Source organism: Castanea sativa, chromosome 5 (assembly GCF_040712315.1).
Source record: "Castanea sativa cultivar Marrone di Chiusa Pesio chromosome 5, ASM4071231v1".
Classification (NCBI taxonomy): Eukaryota; Viridiplantae; Streptophyta; class Magnoliopsida; order Fagales; family Fagaceae; genus Castanea; species Castanea sativa.
Genome location: NC_134017.1, coordinates 29,192,208 through 29,211,698, shown reverse-complemented (window position 1 = coordinate 29,211,698; position 19,491 = coordinate 29,192,208). Strand labels below are relative to the sequence as shown.

At 40.3% G+C, this 19,491-nt stretch overlaps 1 protein-coding gene across 1 annotated transcript; it reads left to right on the top strand.

Moving 5' to 3' along the window:
- The first annotated feature begins 9,252 nt into the window (after positions 1-9,252).
- LOC142636513 (uncharacterized) lies at positions 9,253-17,609 on the top strand. Its single transcript, XM_075810766.1, has 10 exons — positions 9,253-9,804; positions 10,312-10,377; positions 10,503-10,683; positions 10,811-11,007; positions 11,515-11,565; positions 11,712-11,803; positions 13,118-13,245; positions 16,180-16,274; positions 16,441-16,545; positions 17,311-17,609. The coding sequence occupies exons 1-10, from the start codon at positions 9,430-9,432 to the stop codon at positions 17,446-17,448; spliced, it is 1,428 nt and encodes a 475-aa protein (XP_075666881.1). The 5' UTR covers positions 9,253-9,429; the 3' UTR covers positions 17,449-17,609.
- The last annotated feature ends 1,882 nt before the right edge of the window (positions 17,610-19,491 follow it).

Sequence of the window (19,491 nt, the reverse complement as noted above, 5' to 3'; positions counted from 1 at the left end):
TGATAAAACGTGGGGTATAATGCCCCCGTCTGGTACGAGTCCGTCTACTCATTAACCGTCATTCATTTTCATGGATTCTCTCTTAACTTTTTTTTTTTTTTTTTTTTTTTTACAGCGAGGGACCGTCCACCTATCTTAATTGAACAGTTCGGTTTTCTGGAGAAAATTTTCCAAAAGACAAAGTTGTCTGAACGGACCTGGTCGAAGCTCGTCACATTGGATACGTTACATTGGTATTGTGACGGTCCTGAACCTACATCCGTCGCCAGACGATACGACGCAGGTGTACGCAAACGTAAGTTCTGGAATCCTTCCGTCGATAATCTGTCTATGTTATTCCTTTGTTGACCGTCTTCTTTTGTAGAAATGGATGATGCCAGGAGATGGGCTATCATCAAACAGCAAGCAGCAAAAATGAAGCAGGGGGGCGATGCCTCAAAGGTGGATCCGTCACAGACGGCTCCTAAAAGGCCATCTTCTGAGAGGTGGGACCGTCACTCTAAGAAGCAAAAACTTGTGACAGGTTTACCTGCCGGTCAGGGGTCCGGCACGACAAAACCAGCTCCCAAGCTAGGAATTCGCAAGGGTAAGGGTTTGATGACCAACCCGGACCCCGTGAAGGAGAAGCCCCCCGTCCTGCTTCGTGAAGACCCCCAATACGCTCTCCGTCGTATTGGCTCCATCATAACCGATGAAGATTATGAAGACCTGGGGAACCATGCCACCGAGACCATGGGGGAGACATGTCTGTACAGCTTAGCCCAGGTTAGTTACCGTCATAGGCCCATTCCGTCATTTTAGCTTCGTTTCATTCTTATCCGTCCTGAATTTATTTCTATCCGAACCGTTGCAGGGTGTATTAATGGCTAAGGGCCTGTCAGACCATTGCCTGGCCCAGGAAAGAGCCCTTGAACGGGTACGTGCTAAGGCAAAGGCGATGGCGGAAGAACTGGACGAGTTGAAGCTATGGAGGGTCCGTCATGAGAAGAAGCTAGCGCTCTCCGAGCAGGCTCGCAAGAACTTAGAGAAGGATGTGGAGCTGCTCAGGAAGACGGTGAAAGCCCATGACGACAATATTCTTCAAGCAAAAATTGATGCCGTCAGAGAGTACCGAGATTCCGACACCCTTCTGACGGAGCTTGGTTCCTCCTTTAGCGACGGGTTCGATGACTACATCCGTCAGGTGAAGGCGTCATTCCCTGACTTGGACTTAGCTCACATAACCATAGATGCTGAGGCCCGAACCCCTGCTCACCCCGTCGACTCTGAAGGGACGAAGGAACTCTTTGGCGAGGTTCTAGGTGATGACGGGGTCACTAAAGCTACAGAAGAAACGACCGTCGCTGACTCTTTTCAGCCGTTGCCTGAAGGCCCTGATGAACCCGTCACAATTAAAGATTAATGTAATTTGTAGCGATAGGGGACAATTTCACTTTCTGTATTTGTTCAACTTTTTGTTATTGAACTGCACTATATTATTGATACTTCTTGGGTAATCCGTTTATATTTTAGCTCGTCGTTTTATGCTTTGCATGATATCTTCAGTATGTCTATCCGTTCACTTTGATTAAATTTTGCTTTTTATTTTGCTTATTTATTTAGCTCTTCAGTGGATCCGTCCACTGTATGGACAAAAGGTTTTTGTCCTTCTGTATGTCCCGTTCACTTTGTAGAATTTGTTGGGATGGTCTGTCCACTTTGTGGACTTGTATGTTTTTATTCTTTTAATTATCCGTCCACTTTGGTGGATGTAGGTTTTTCATCCTTTGGATGATCCGTCCACTTTATGGACTTGTAGGCTTCTCACCCTTTGGATGATCTGTCCACTTTGTGGACTTGTAGATTTCTCATCCTTTGGATGATCCGTCCACTTTGTGGACTTGTAGGTTTTTCATCCTTTGGATGATCCGTTCACTTTATGGACTTGTAGGTTTCTCATCCTTTGGATGATCCGTCCACTTTGTGGACTTGTAGGTTTCTCATCCTTTGGATGATCCGTCCACTTTGTGGGCCTGTAGGTTTCTCATCCTTTGGATGATCCGTCCACTTTGTGGACTTGTAGGTTTCTCACCCTTTGGATGATCCGTCCACTTTGTGGACTTGTAGAATTTTCAGCAGCATGCATTCCATATTTTCTAAATAAAAATTCCTCTCATAAGTTCAACAAACCAAATTGTCAATGGAAAAGAAAACATGAGTTAAAAAGTAAAAGCTATGACTGTCTAAAAATTAAACTAAAAATAAGGCAGTAGGTATCGTCTTATGACTGCTGCACTACTGGTAGTACTTCTTCAGGTGCTCCGTGTTCCAGGGATGGCCCAACTTCCTTCCGTCTAATGTCTCCAGGTAGTACGTTCCTTTCCTGTGCCATGAGATGATTCTGTACGGGCCTTCCCAGTTAGGACCCAGCTTTCCTAGGGATGCATCCTTCGTAACGCCAAGCACTTTTCGTAACACTAGATCTCCAACCTTTAAATCTCGGTGCCAGACCTTGGAGTTGTAGTGTTTCGCCATCATGTCTTGGTACCGCGCCAGTCTCTGGGCTGCTGCTGCCCTGACTTCATCAACAAGGTCAAGCTCTAGACGTAATGCTTCAATATTCTTGCTCTCGTCATAGCTTTCCACGCGGTAGCTCATCAATCCCACTTCTGCCGGTATGAGGGCCTCCGCACCAAAGGCCAATCGAAACGGTGTCTCTCCCGTTGGCGTTCTTGCCGTTGTTCTATACGCCCATAGGACACTTGGTAGTTCGTCCGGCCATATGCCCTTTGCCCCCTCGAGCCGGGTCTTGATAATCTTTAACAAGGACCGGTTCGTGACTTCAACTTGTCCGTTGGCTTGTGGGTGGGCGGGTGACGAGTAGTGATTCTTGATTCCCAGCTGAGAACAAAAATCTCGGAATGCATCGTTGTCGAATTGCTTCCCGTTGTCTAAAATGAGTACTCTCGGGATCCCATATCGGCAAATAATACTTCTCCACACAAAGTTGCGAATGTTTTTCTCCGTGATAGTAGCGAGAGCTTCTGCTTCCACCCACTTGGTGAAGTAGTCGATTCCAACCACCAAGAACTTCAGTTGTCTTGCCGCTATCGGAAATGGACCCATGATGTCTAACCCCCATTGCGCGAATGGCCATGGGGCCGTCATGGGTGTGAGTTCCTCCGTTGGCTGTCTAATAAGATTGCCAAATCGTTGACACTTATCGCAGGCTCTAACGTACATATGGGCATCCTTCTGCATTGTCGACCAGTAGTATCCTGCTCGGAGTAGCTTGTGCACCAGAGACCTTGATCCCGAGTGGTTTCCACAAATTCCTTCGTGAACTTCCCTCATCACGTAGTCTGCTTCGTTATGGCCAAGGCATCTTAGATACGGTCGGGAGAATCCTCTTTTGTAGAGGATGCCTTTAATCAGTATGAATCGGGCAGCCCTGACCTTCAATTTCCTTGCGTCGACCTTGCTGTCTGGCAGCTTGCCGTCCTTGAGGTACGCCACGATTGGAATCGTCCAATCGTCCTTAGTGCTTAATTCTTGCATTCGAACGTTATCTAGTAGCGATGAACGTTGGACGAAGGACAATACCTATTCTGGAGCGATCATGGGTTCGGCCGAAGCAGCCTTGGCGAGTCGGTCCGCCTCTTGATTCTCTTCTCTTGGGATCTGAGCTATCGTGAATTGGAGGTCGCTCGTTAGACCCTTCACTTCTCCTAGGTACCTTTTCATTCGTTCATTCCTACAATCATAGCTCTCATTAACTTGGCTGGCTACGATTTGAGAGTCGGAGTAGACTACTGCCTTCCTAGCCCCAACCGCTATCGCAAGTTCCAATCCTGCCACCAGGGCCTCATACTCCACTTCGTTATTTGTAGTGGGGAACTCCAGACGGATCATGCATTCAACCTTATCTCCTTCCGGGGTGTGGAGTACAACTCCGACTCCTCCTGCATGCCTATTGGAGGATCTGTCTATGTGAATTCTCCATGTGGGCGTCTCTTCTGCCCCCTGCTCGTCAGGTGTAGTGAATTTCGCGATGAAGTCTGCCAGTATTTGTCCTTTCACAGCTGCTGTTCGTGGCTGGTATTGGATATCGTACTCACTCAGCTCGATAGCCCACAAAGCCATCCGTCCGGCAGTTTCAGGATTGTTCATTGCTCTCCGCAGGGGCTGATCCGTCAGGACTATTATTGTATGTGCTTGAAAATAGGGCTTCAGTTTTCGAGCTGCAGTTACGAGTGCGAAGGCAAGTTTCTCCATCCGTGGGTATCTCTCCTCTGCGCCTCTTAGCGCCCGGCTTACAAAGTACACGGGATTTTGTATCTTCCCTTCCTCTCAGATGAGAGCTGCACTTACCGCTGCTGATGAGACGGCAAGATACAGGAACAATTCCTCCCCCGGCATGGACGGACTAAGCAATGGCGGGGCAGAGAGATATGCTTTTAACTCTTCAAATGCCCTTTGGCATTCGTCCGTCCATTCAAAAGATCTCCTTAGTGTTCTGAAGAAAGGTAGACACTTGTTCGTTGCTCTTGATACGAACCTGTTTAGGGCTGCTATCTTTTCTGTCAAGCTTTGCACTTCCTTCACCGTCCTCGGAGGAGATAGCTCCATAATTGCTTTCACTTTCTCAGGGTTGACCTCAATGCCCCGCTGGGACACCATGAATCCTAGGAATTTTCCAGCGGTCACTCCAAATGCGCATTTGCTTGGATTCAGCTTCATTTTATACGTACGAAGAGTGTTGAAAGTCTCCTGGAGGTCCCCCAGATGATCCGACACCTTTGCGCTTTTCACCAACATATCATCTACGTAGACTTGGACGTTCTGGCCAATTTGGTGTGCGAACATTTTGTTCATTAATCGCTGGTATGTGGCTCCTGCATTCTTGAGCCCGAATGACATCACTTTGTAGCAAAAAAGCCCTTGGCTTGTCACAAATGATGTTTTCTCTTGATCTGTTTTCTCCAACTTAATCTAATTATACCCTGAGAAGGCGTCCATGAAGCTCAACAACTCATGTCTTGCGGTGGAGTCCACTAAGGCATCAATGCGTGGGAGCAGGTAACTGTCTTTAGGGCACGCTCTATTCAGATCCGTGAAGTCAACGCACATTCTCCACTTCCCATTTGACTTTTTGACCATTACCACATTTGCCAGCCAGTCTGGGTAGTACACCTCACGTATGAAGTTCGCTTCCCGTAGCTTCCGCACTTCCTCTGCTGCGGTTCAATCCCTTTCGGGGGCAAACACGCGCTTCTTTTGTCGAACTGGAGAGAATGAGGGTGACACGTTCAATTTATGGACTATGACTGACGGATCTATCCCTGGCATGTCGTCATGGCTCCATGCAAACACGTCTTGGTTCTCTTTGAGAAACAGTAGGAGTGCATGTCGAACCGTTTGGTCGACCGAGGTTCCTATCTTGGTGGTCCGGTCGAGCCTCGAATCGTCCAGTTGTACCTCTTCCAATTTCTCCACGGGTTCTGCCACTGCTCTCTGTTCTTCGATGTTCATTGCCTGTACATGGTCATCCATCTCCATCATGGCCACGTAACATTCCCGTGCAGCCACCTGATTTCCGCGCAGTTCTCCAACTCCATGTTCAGTGGGAAACTTGATCATCAGATGGTAGGTAGAAGTGACGGCCTTCCATGCGTTGAGAGTGGGTCGTCCGAGTATGGCATTATACGTTGAGGAGCAATCAACCACTAGAAAGGAAACATCCTTGGTTATTTGCTGCGGGTAGTCTCCTACTGTCACCGCCAATGTGACAGATCCTAAAGGATGGACTCGGGTTCCCCCAAAGCCAACGAGGGGTGTGCATGCCGGGATCAGGCGCTCTTTTGCAATCCCCATCTGCTGGAACGCAGGGTAGTAGAGGATGTCTGCTGAGCTCCCGTTGTCCACTAGAACTCGGTGGACGTTGAAGTCTACTACCTGTATACTAACCACAAGCGCGTCGTCATGGGGGTGGTGAAGGCACCGGGCCTCTTCTTCAGAAAACTCGATACTGGAGCCGTTCCGTCGTATTCTTTCTAGTGAAGAGCCCGTCGACTGGACACTTTGCACCGTCCGTAAATAGGTCTTTCTGGCCTTTTTAGACGACCCCGTTGAAGTACTGCCCCTATTATCATCCGTATGTCTGCTACCGGTGGTCTGGGTCGTTCGTTTTCCCGTCTAGGATTCTGCTCCTGGGGTTGATCCGTTCTCTCCTTCCTCACGAACCTCTGCAACCTTCCTTGCCTGATAAGGGCTTCGATCTGTTGCTTCAGGTCATAACAGTTCGTCGTATCATGGCCGTGGTCACGATGAAAACGGCAGTATCTATCTCTTGGCCTCTTGTTTGGATCTCCCTTTAACTTGCCCGGGAACGTCAAGGTTCCTTCATCTTTGATTTGCATTAACACCTGGTCAATTGGGGCTGTGAGGGGGGTGAAAATTGTAAACCTCCCCGAAGGTGGTTTGGATCTCCGGTCTTCTCGTCGATCTCTGGTTCTTGCCATTTTTCGTCCATTATCTGGTTTTGTATCTCCCTGTCTTTCCCTTTTTCTTGGTTTATAGTCGTCTCTGGCCAGCAAGGCATCCTCCGCGTTCATATACTTCGTTGCCCTGTAATATACATCGGACATAGTCTTTGGGTCATTCTTGCATAGAGAGAACAAAAACTTACCCTCTTGTAGCCCGTTCGTGAATGCTGCCACAAGTATCTTGTCATCTGCTTCGTCTATCGAGAGGGATTCCTTGTTAAAGCGGGCTATATAAGACCTTAACGTCTCGTCTTCTCATTGCTTAATGCCCAGTATACACGCAATAGACCTCTTGTGTCGATGACTTCCAATAAAGTGTGATACGAACTGTGCGCCCAGTTCCTTAAAAGTGCCGATAGAATTAGGCATCAGCCTGCTGTACCAATCCCTCGCAGGCCCCTTCAAGGTGGTGAAAAAAGCCCTGCACATGATTTCATCTGGTACACCCTGAAGATGCATTAGGGTTCTAAAAGACTCCAGGTGATCCAACGGGTCTTTGGATCCGTCGTAGTTTTCCACATGGGGCATGCGAAACTTTGGAGGAACGGGGCATGAATTTACCAACCCTGTGAAAGGCGAATTCGTTCTATGGACTAGGTCGTCCAGGTTACTGGATACCCATCCTCTAAGGGCGTTTATCATCACATCCATGTGTTCCCTCATCTCCTGCATCTTGGCTGTGATATGCGGTGGTAGGGAGTCCGAGGCAGATGGCGGGTTTGTCTCCGGTCTCTCCGGTGCGGTGCTACCTTCAGGCCTGATGGCATTCCTCCCCTCCGGGCTCGCGACTTCCTGGTCCTCCCCTGGTGCACTTTGGTGCGCAGTCATCTGCCGTAGTTGCTCTTCTAAATCGTGATTTTGTTTAGTGAGGCGCTCAACAGCAGCAGCAAGCTTCTGAACTTGCCTTTCTAGCACTGTAGCATGCGGTTCTTCGCCTTGATTGTTGATTGTTGCCATTGATCTGGTGAGTACCATGCAACTTTTTGTCCTTGGAATAGAGCAAAGGCTGAATTAGTTTTCCCTTTACTCTCGAGTTTCCCACAGACGGCACCAACTGATGATGTCGAAAATATCACCAATAAGTTGCGTGCACTCTCCAACTCGAATCAAACCTGCAAACAGAAAACAAAGAGACCTAAGAGAGAGCACCGGTGTGGTGCCGGCCAAAAACCCTCCGAAGGTCAAGTTAGAATTTCTTTTCAACCCTAAAGTGCTAGAGTTGAGTCAAATGTGTGTACCTTGCTTTGTGAGGGTTTTGGAGTATATATAGTAGCGTAGGGCCGAGATTCTTGCCTTGGTCAAGTAATCCTTTCCTTCTAGGAGAGTGACTCGTGAAAATCTGTATCTCTTAGAGTTCTTTTCCTTATATGAATTTTCAATCAAGGCCTAACGTGTAGCGCAAGAGTTCTTCATATACAAGTTGGCGTGAATTACAATCAAGGCCACGTCAGCCCTAATCATATAATATGACTTGAGGTAGCCCGGAGAAGGACGGGGGAAATTATGTGCATCCATTCTACCTGTCCGTCCACAGCGCATCCGTCCACCTTGGTCATATCACCCGTCATGTTTGTTTTATCCCCATCATATTAAATGACAATATAATTACATTTTATATTATTTCAATTCTAGTCAACAGAGTGGGATACTTCTTATTTCTGCTACCTTTTCATCATCAAATAGTTGGGACAACATGTTTCTAGGATTGGGTTTGAAGTGTCAGGCAACCATGGAGTTGAGATTGAACCTACAAACAAGAGTACCACTTACAAGAATGGAATGTTGCGCACTAAGGATATCACCAAGAGTCACTCTGTTGAGAGCTTGAGATACTCATTGGCGTTGCATTGAACTGCCCATGCTCCAAATAGTGCCAATAAATTAAATTGAAAGTAAGCCAAGCTAAAGAACACAATCAAAATCCGCAACCTCTTGGAGCTTGAGAAAATAAATATTGAATAATTAAACAAACTGTTAAGTCAAAATATGTTGGGAAATTATTGTGTATTTCCGATGTATCATAAATACGTACTCTCTTTTCTCACATGAATAGTAGGTCTCACTAATTAAATTCATGGTGTGACCTACCATTTATGTGAGAGGGAGGACTACATTTATGGTACTCCGGAAGTATCTAATAATTTTCCACAAATGTTAATCAACTATAATATTTTAACCAAATATTCTAAAAATTATATATATCTTAAATGCACTTTAATTTTGTGTCCAAGTATATTCCTCCCTTCAAACCTATTTTTGACCCATTTGAAATTGTATTTAATCCTATTGGAAACTAATCTGAACTCTATAACTCGAGTTCAATTTCCTAAACATGCAGATTTTAATAACACTATATGAGTCCGTTTGGATAGAACTTATTGCTGAAAACTAAAAACTGAAAACTGAAAACACTGTACAAAAATAATTTTTTAATGTGTAAAAATTACTGTTTATCCCAAAAAGTACTGTTCATTGGCCTAAAATCACTGTTCATAGCCAATGAACAGTAACATATGCGCGTGGAAAAAAAAAAAAAAAAAACGTGGATGCAGCTGGAAAACGCTGCATCCAAACGTATTCTATATGTAATAACTGATTATTATGTTTAAACCCAAAAAGAAAAAAAAGATACTTTTTACCATATTTTTCGACAAGCTAAACCAAAAATAGAGAGGGAAAAAAAAAAAAAAAAATCTTTCAAATGAGAATGACACTAGTGTCCACAAGTACGTGTCTGATTCTGATATTATTTCAATTCAATACCTACTATAGAATTTGTGATAGGCAGATAAACCCTTCACTCTCTTTCTTTCTGTGCAGTGTGCAGGAATCCTAAAACCCCCCAGAACCCAAAAAAGCACTACAAATTTCTACAACAAAACCATCATCATCAAATATCATATTCATGGCTTCATCAATATCAATAACGGCAGACATAGCCAGCACCTTCCTGAGCCTCAGCTCTCGCGCAGGCGCAGGCGCAGGCCACCGCACCCGACTCTCCCAGGTCCGAGCCACTGTTCTTCCTTTCTTACTCTCTCCAAATAATAAGACCTTTCAATCCCACTCCCACTCTCTACGCGTCAGCTTCAGTTCGCTGTCGTTTAATTCCAGCATCATTGTCGCCAAGCCCAAAAGGGGCCTCCGCCGCTTCACCACGGCGGCCACCGCCACAACAACCACCACGCCGCAGAGCGAAGGCTCTGATCTCTCCTCCAAAATCCCTGCCGATCATCGCATTCCCGCCACTATTATCACCGGATTCCTTGGCTCTGGAAAGGTATATTTACTCTTCTTTTTTTTTTTAATGTGTGTATTTCATGTCTCACTTGAATAACACTAGTAGAAGTAGTAAAACATGACCTGTTAAAAAGTAATTGAATACATGTGGATGTGGCCGACCCCAATTAGTTTGTTGAAGATATATAACCGACCCATCGTTTTCCTGAAGTAATAGTTAAATTTGGAAGTGGGTTGTAATTATTTTTTTTTGAAAAGTAGTGAAATTGTGTTTGAAATGAATGTTAGCGTAGTAAATTATTGTAAAATTCAAGAGGGTATAGTTGCTTGCGAATGAAAGAGAATTAGTGGGTTGATTTTTGCAAGCCTTTGTTACTGCCATTGCAAATCTTGCTTGTGACTTATCGGGTTTGCTAATGATTTTCATATGCAAAGAATTATGATATTGTAAAATTTGAGTTGATGGAGATTTTAACTTTGGTTTTTTTAGTTGTGGGTGTGTGTGTGTAAGTGCTTATGTTGTTATGTTTTATTTTGAAATGAGCAGACAACTTTACTTAACCATATCTTGACTGCGGAGCATGGGAAGCGAATTGCAGTGATTGAGAATGAGGTATGAGGTTAACTTTGCTTCTCTTGTAGTGCTTATGTGTGTGGTGTGCATCCCATGTTGGTAAAAGATCATTGAAGTTAGTTTTTAAATTTGAAATTTGTTGTGTTCTTTTCTTGATTTTGTAGTATGGGGAAGTAGACATTGATGGCTCTTTGGTTGCTGCGAAAACTACTGGGGCTGAAGATATTGTCATGTTAAATAATGGCTGTCTTTGCTGCACTGTGAGGGGCGATCTTGTGAGGATGATTGCAGAATTGGTCAATAAGAAGAAAGGGAAATTTGATCATATTGTAATAGAGACTACAGGTAGGGATTACGGTTGTTGCTTATGTTCATGATTATTATTTTATATGTGCACTAGATGTACATGGTTGGCTTCCACTTATTTTTGATACTTTGTAAAACTTTATGCAATTTGTCTGGAACTCTGCAGGATTGGCGAATCCGGCACCTATCATTCAGACATTTTATGCGGAGGACCAGGTTTTCAACGATGTCAAGTTGGATGGTGTTGTCACTTTGGTTGATGCTAAACATGCTGGTTTTCACCTGGACGAGGTTAAGCCAAAAGGGATAGTCAATGAGGCTGTAGAACAAATTGCTTATGCTGACCGTATCATTGTGAATAAGGTATGCATGATTATATTCTTTTTGCTCATGTACACATGATTACTGTATTCTTTTTGCACACTATGTGTGAATGCTATATTCTTTTTGCACACTGGACTTAGAGCTTAGTCATCTAAAATTGAGACTTCAGGATTCTTGACAATGTTAGCCAATCCATATGCTTTTCTTGATTTGAGTTTCAATCCCTTTCCCAGTTTGTTGCTGGCTTGTGCAACAGCCTCATTCAGTATGGCCTGACAGTCTCAGACTTTAGAAATCTACCAGCTAACTAGTTTACTTATATATATTTACACAAATGGAAGTTGATTGACATCTTAGACATGGAAAATTTTGGCTTTATATATATCTTATGTTGGAGTGCTTCCTCGTGTTTGTGGTGCTGGGGTTATTAGAACCACTGTAATTGAGAAGTATATATCAAAATTTATTTTAGGATGATGGATATAATTTTAATCGAGAAATTTGATTAATTTGCACTTACTGATTGGTTATTGTTGTTGTCACTAGACTGACCTTGTTGGTGAGCCAGAAATTGCTACTTTGGTGCAGCGAATAAGGGTTTGTATCACGCCTCTCCTTTAATTTAACTTAAATACTTTTTTTTTTTTTTTTTCCTTCTAATCTTGTTATCGTCTTTTGGTTTTCTCATTATTTGATTCATCTCCAGTATTGAGTTGATCTTGATGTTTTGTGTCTGAGAGCAGAATATAAATCGAATGGCTAACTTAAAGCGGACAGAGTATGGAAAAGTTGACTTGGATTATGTTCTTGGGATTGGTGGCTTTGATTTGGAGAGGTAATCATTGATTCCCATTTCTGTGTTGTGGGGTTTTAATAGTTCTATTATTTACAAAAGAAGATCCAAGTCTCATTGCTGTATATTTAGGACATTCCCTGCTCTTTTCTCTAAAAACTAGTTTCTTTATAATATGACTTTAATTACATTATCATTTTATGCATGTATCACCATCCAATAAATTGAGATTGGTTTTGATATTGGAAGTTTGCTTCTTTGTACTCCGATTTGGCAACTACATGAAGTTGTCTCAAATTTGTGATGACCAGTTTTAATTTCACTGTTGCAAAGTAGCTATGCTCCAGGCCTACTAGAGGCATCTGTTCCATTGGTGACTTATGACATTGAGATTCCAATTCTGGATATTTACTCTAATTATCTCATTCTGATGTTAGATCTTGGGCCCTGGAACGTTAATGCTTCCTTGACCAAAATAGAAATGGTAAAATGGAACAAAAAGAAGAGAATATTGTTATTTGAAGCAGGTACTATGTAATTTGCTCTTTGGTTTGTTGGTTGCTTCACTCACAAAACATTAATGTTCTCATTGTGAGAAAAATTCAGTAAAAGGTAGCACTCAATTTTTTGCCATTCACCAACCACTGTGTCCAAATTACTATTGAAGCTCCAAAAGAATGTTTTATCTTAATCTTTAATTTTTATATAAATCAATCTGCACGTTTGTTTTCATATAAAGAGATTCCCATATTAGTTGCTGGTGCCATCTTTAACTTAATGCTTGATTTGTTTCTTTTAAGACTGCTTCTGAGTCTAGTTCTTTAGCTCTTAGAAAAAGTTTTTTAAAGTTCAGAAAAAAAAGGACAAGGTCTTTGAAGTTCTTGCAATGATGGTAGGCTAAGTATTGACTTGTCCTCTACAATCGTCCCAGAAAAGGTAAAAAAAATAGCCAATGAGCTCTAGCTCAAATGGCACTTCCTTGTTTTGAAATAATGAGATGGAGTTGAGGTTGTAATAATGGCACATCCTCTTTTTTTTTTTTTTTGGAACTATTCTCTTACTTATCAAAAAAGAAAAAAGAAAAGAGAAAGATCCACTTTGTGTGTGTAACTTACCAATAACAAGAAGGGTTACACAATACACATTCATTGGGGTGCAATGGGGAACAACTTGGTTTGTCTATTTCCTTTGTGACATAGCATTGCTATGACGTTATCAAAGGGACCTATTATTACTCTGATGCTTTTAGTCTTTATATATGCTGGGATGCTTTGCATTTTTTCCATATTTCTTTGCTATTCCCCTGCTTCAGCTTGCATTTGCATTTGTAGGCTAACATTGCTGGAATATTTCCAGGATTGAGAGTGTTGTAAATGCTGAAGGTGCAAAGGAAGATGACCATGATCATGATCATGATCATGACCATGACCATGAACATGATCACCACCACCACCATCATCATGATGAACATGACCACGCACATGGTAACTCAATCATAATAGCATTTATTGACTTTGTTTGTGCCTAAAATGTTATCTTCTTTTGATATTGTGTACAACAATAAATATCTGTTGTTAGAATTTGTGGTGTGTTAATGGTGGTTTTATCAATTTCTTCTTGTAAAATTAAGACTGCATAGTTCATCAAATTTATTAGATATTCTGAGCTACTTTTAGTAGATACTTGCTGTAACCTTTGCTTTCAAAATTTTTTATCTTTTAAAGAAAATCCTCCCTCTTCCCCTTTTAATTTTCTGTTATAGCATGGTCACATGGTTGTAGTTGGGAAGGCACAAAATACATAAGCTTAGTGAATCCACCAGAGTTTTTTGCAGATTCTCTAGTATGGGACTTAACTATTATACAATAAATTGCAATCCTTGGTGAATCATCATATATATTACCTTGGAGATTCTCAAGCACAAGTCTTATTGGGTTTTATTTGGTGATCACTAGAGTTCTAGCATATGTTGTCTTTGTGAGAATTACTAATGTGATATTTAAATTGAAACTTCATTGATTAAATAATTATATAGAGTTAGAATACGTTTGGATCCAGCGTTTTAGCTGCGTCCACGTTTTTTTTTTTTTTTCAACGCGTGTTTGTTACTGTTCATTGGCCATGAACAGTGATTTTAGGCCAATGAACAGTAAATTTTGGAATGAACAGTGTTTTTGCCCCTTTTAAAAATTATTTTGCTACAGTATTTTCAGTTTTCAGCCATAAATTCTATCCAAAAGGACCCTTAATTTCAAAAAAAAAAAAAAGTTTATATTTCATCCAAAAAATATGTTCATTATTTCAAAAATAAAGTTCAAGGGTATTTTCTTCATTTGAAAAGTCCTCCATAATGGTAAAAAAATTAATTATATAGCTATGAGATTAGTATGTATAAGACCATTCTTAGCAATCAAACTTATATTTTTAAATATAGTGTAGTCTAAAATACGATATTTATCCAAATTCTAAGCATATTTGGAATAATAATATGTCAATGCTTTTGAATATTCTAGTTCTTGTGAGTTTAAACTCTATAGAATCAGTTCTCTTAAGATTTGAAATTCTTAGCAACTGAACATATCTTATCGATTCCAAAGAAATCTAGAACAACAAAAGAAATTACGTGGTTCGGCAATTTGTCTATGTACATAGAGTTGCAGAGATTTACTATTTCTAGGGAAAAATAAAAGATGAGGCAGTACAATGTTTCTCTCTCAAAACAAAACACAAACCCTAATCTGAAACAACGGTATATATATCCTACACAGAGGATCCACAATGGACTAAGCCTCAGAAAATCTCCTATTAAAACTGTAGCACTTTTATCAGGTCGGGTTATAATCCGAATTAAACACAAACTAGGCCCAATTTAATAGGTAATAATATTATGACCATATTACAGTGATTATCACTCATCAAGTTATTCAAATGCCATGTGGCTCAAGTGGGAAAATGGACGGTTATCTTCATTAGGAGACTTAATGTGGCCCACATATAATTTATCCTAATTAATTAATTATTACATATTTAGATTTATTTATTTTTTAATAACAAGAGTGATAGATAAAGACTATCTTTTAGGAGTATTTGTGAAAATCACTTAAAAATGTTATTGGGTGAATAGACGTTATTTTGTGAATAAACACTTTAAAGTAACTCTTAATTGGTGAATAAAATTTTTGAAGTAGCTTTCAATTGAATTCTTGATGAAAGGAGTCTTAAAGAGAACAAATGTTAAGTTGAAGGGGTCCCTAGTCTAGCCTTTAAATAACTTTTATTCTCCATCAAAGTGTTTTATAAAGTGTAGGCAAAATAACTTGTATTTTCCATCAAAGGGTTATATAAAGTGTAGGCCACAGACTAGAAGAACTCCATATATTCATTACATTGCAATGGGGTTTTTCCTTGAAACTCACTTGAACATTAGCAGTATGAGGTATGTTTAATTTCTTCCATGAAATTAATTTACTTGAGCTAGGTAGTAGCAGGAAATGAGGATTGTTTATTTTGGACTCCAGATGGAAGGAAAGTTAGTGTTTGATTCTGCTACGCATGTTTGAGACATGCGACTGCAGCTAGGATCCCTTGGAAAGGTGTATGGGGGTAGTAAGGTCCCAAGTAAAGTGGCTTTCATTGTGTGGACAGCAACCTTAAGTTCCATATTGACCATGGATAATCCTATCAAATGTAAGATGGTGGTTAATAGATGTATAATGAGTAAGTGCAGCTGCGAAACCATGAGCTTTGGTCTTTTGTACTCAAAGCTTTCAGGGTTTTATGGGTGATGCCAAGGCAGGTGATGGATTTGTTGATTGTATGGAGAGGAGTGTTTGGCCATCACAAAAACAAGGTGGTGGGGCAAGCTACGTTGCATTGTCTTATGTGGATGATATATAGAGAGAGGAATTATCGGAATGTTGAGAAACGAGGAAGTATTTTTGGAGGAAGCTAAGAAGAGTTTTCTGAGATCTTTTTTTTTTTTTTTTTGGAATATTTTCCTTTGAGCGGGGGTTGTCATGTAGTTCCATTGTTGATGTTTTGGATCATATGAATGTTCGTTTGTAATTCCTTAAGGACCCCCTTTTTTAAGGGCTACTTTTTGATAAAATATCTTATAAAAAAGTTGCGTTTAGATTCTTCCATTGTTCTAGATTTCTTACACTGCATGGATTGTCGACATCTCTCTCTGTCACACACACACACACGCACTTTATCTCTTTATTTGTCACTTTGTATTGGATATATGCTTGTTAGTTGCCGGAGCAGATGTGTCTGAGTATTTGTTTTATGGCCCTGGCCATCCAGTAAAGACCAAAATTTACAAAATGCTGTTGCTCTTCTACATATAGTGTTATGATAAAATCCCAATGCAGTAATCCTAGAAACCAATAACAATGTTTGTCCCTCCTTATCTGCAGAACATCATGATGGTCACAATTCTCATGATCACAGCCACGATCCTGGTGTGTCTTCTGTCAGCATAGTTTGTGAAGGGAATTTAGATCTTGAGAAGGTTGGTTCTGTACATATTATTTGCACTTTTGTGACAGTTATCTTTATGATTGATGAGTATTTATACCTTTTTGCTCAATCATGTATTCCTAATTTCAGATAGTTTAATGGCCTGGAAAAGGTAAAATACTGACATTTTGAACTGATGACCAATCATTTTATTTCAGGCAAACATGTGGCTTGGCACATTGTTGTTGGAACGTAGTGAGGACATCTATCGGATGAAAGGTCTCCTATCTGTTCAAGGCATGAATGAAAGATTTGTTTTTCAGGTGAGAGTTTCTGAAATGCCACTGGCCTTTGTATATATTTTTCTTAATTATATGTAATTTTGATTGGTATATATCTATTGTAAAAGTTTTTATTTACATCTTTAAAGATAATTCCTTGGGGTACCATAATTGGTTGGGGACAATGTCTAATGAAATGGAGGTCACTAGTTTGAATCGCTCCCTTTCTCTTCCATTGGGGCTAAAACTCACTCAACGTATTTCATTTTTCAAAGAAGCTCTCAGGATTTTTTGAGTTGATATTTCTCCTTTTGCTCATAGAATGGTGGGTCTTAGGACATCCAAGTAGAGTTACCAAATTATACTCAGCTAATAGTTACTTAGAGAGGACCTACCTTCCTTTCTGTTGGTTGCACAAATTTTCAGCATCTTATTCAATCAATGACCACGTCTCTTGTCAATTTTGAAGGTATGAGTTTATGTGTCTGGTTCAAAGTCGAAACTTGGAAGGACATTACTCTTTATTATATGTGTGTTAGAAAGATCAATCATGCCTGATAACAAATTTCTTTTGGGAAGTGAAATGAGATCTTGCACATTTATGTCTGCTCTCTCTCTCTCTCTCTCTCCATATTGGACTTTTCCCCCTGATTGATTCCTTATTTGATGTATTCTTGCATATTGAGTTCAATGAGAGCCGGGTTTATCTGTTATTATTTTTAAGTTGGTGTTGCACAATTTTTGTTGCATTTCTGAGCATTTTTATCTCTGCCTTTCCTGCTTAATTGTGGTATTCTTGTGTGGTAGGGAGTCCATGACATATTCCAAGGTTCACCTGATCGGTTGTGGGGCCAGGACGAACCAAGGACAAACAAGATTGTGTTCATAGGCAAGAATTTGGATGCACAGGAATTAGAAAAGGGTTTTAAAGCCTGCTTACTGTGATACTAACAGGAGGTTTTATCCATTTTGAGTCTCTCTGTCTGTCGCTAGACAGATGGTGCTTGAACAACGTTAAGTTGGTAACTTGGTTGTCTAATGGTGCATATGAGAAGTATGTGAAACAGTCAATTAAAATTTGCCATATAGAAATTTAATTCTGATCCCTTGAGTTGTCTGGTGTTGTCAACAATAGGATCTCTTGACTTTTGTCACACGACTGACTGTCATACTCTGCATATTCAAGCGATGATCTCTTAACAAAATTCTGGTCATTTTTCTTTCCCACTTAGAATATGTCGTTCACATCTTGTTCCTACAATTAGGTTTAGCCCAATTTTAACTCTTAAGAAAGCCTTTAAGGTTGAACTTTTCATAGCACAAGACCAAGAATCCTAAACCTGGGATGTCAATGGAAAAAAGTCACAATTAAAATTACTTACTAATATCATACAAGGCTTAATAGGGTGGAGGGTGACGTGTTAGGTTCAAAACTTGTTGGATGTGTATAACTAATAGATAAAAATTGTTTAATTTACCAATAAAAAAAATTATACCCGTTTTAATTACCAAAGTTCCGCCTTCAAATTACAGGAAACTATTTTTTATGGCTAAAATGCTGCTGTCACTACATGTGCAGCAGATTGAGACTTCAAAATTCATGGAAACCAATGATTTAGCATGTAACGTGTAGCTTCACACGTTGACCTCAGCGATGGTGTCTACCTTCTTTTATATTATTGTGTCTGAGTAGAGATTTTGTAGGTGGAATACAAGGGTATGACAATTAACTCTTTGGTGAATAAAATTCCTTGTTCGTTATGAGAAGAAATTGCAAATTTCATCAGTTAATATTTCAAATTAAACAATTGTTTTTTAAGTTCCAATATAGGTTGGACGCCATAGTTTCTATTGGAGTGATTGAAGAACAATGAGGTTATTAGTCAATGATTTTACACTCTAAACAAAGAAGCAAATAACAATTGTCAACAGTAAACTGCTGTCAACCTTTTTAATTTTTTGGTAAGTAAACTTCATTAATAGACCAAAAAAAGAAAAAGAAAAAGAAAAAGAAAAAGAAAAAAGAGCAATACAACACAACACATATAGGCACCATGATATGGAGTCGGGGGGGGACAAGGATTGCAAGTCCATACCATCAATGTTTACTTGGAATTTATATTTTTTAAATTTATTTTACGAAGAAAAAGTTTTTAAATGGAGACCATTCTAGGCTTTTATCTTCTCCCATCCACTTAAGAACATTTAGAGGTGGATATTATCTTTTTGTCTTGTAAAATGTGTACATTAGCCCATCAATAGCATTTCCAATAAGCTTTTTAAACTCATTTTTTGAGAGTGAACTCACAAAAAATCAGCTATAATTATCTTTCTAAAATGCAACTTTTTTTGAGTTGCTGTGGTAGCTCTCTTGACCAAGTGAGCACTGTAGCAACTCCAAATATTTCTCTCTTAATATAATCCTTAGCTAAATAAAAGATATATTATTTATCTTTCCTCCATTTCTCTTTGTTCATTCTCTCTCCCTTCTCAACTGAACTTATTTCACTCTCTCAAATGCATCTAAAGGGCAACACACAATCAAAATACAACATAATATTGTTTTCATAAAACCAATTTAATTAGAATAACAAAGCTAAAATCGAAACAACAAAATATCAACAATAGGGAAAAAAAGAAGACAAAGAAGCTAATTTGTCCCAATCCCAGTTGCATGCACTTGATAGTAGGGAGGAGGACAAGCAGTGATGGATGGTGAAAGCCGATCTAACTTGGTTGATTTGATCTAGCGACTCTTCTCTCTCTCAGGATTTGGTCAATCTCCACTAGCCTTCGCAAAGGTCCTTAGCTTGAGTGAGGCAAGTCTTCCTCGAGGGTATGGTGGCAATGTGGTGGAGTAGGGCAACAATTTTAGAGAGAGAGAGAGAGAGAGAGAGAGAAGAATGGTTAGAGAAAAAATGATCTGTATTGTCCAACTAAAATGTATGGACTTGTTTTTAATGATAAGTTTTTATTTAATTAAAAATT

Excerpts from the sequence above, each read along its gene's own strand:
- LOC142636513 (XM_075810766.1), top strand. The coding sequence starts at position 9,430 with ATGGCTTCATCAATATCAATAACGGCAGACATAGCCAGCACCTTCCTG. Across the intron at positions 11,008-11,514 it reads ACCGTATCATTGTGAATAAG|ACTGACCTTGTTGGTGAGCC; the intron begins GTATGCATGATT and ends TGTTGTCACTAG. Across the intron at positions 16,546-17,310 it reads ATGAAAGATTTGTTTTTCAG|GGAGTCCATGACATATTCCA; the intron begins GTGAGAGTTTCT and ends CTTGTGTGGTAG.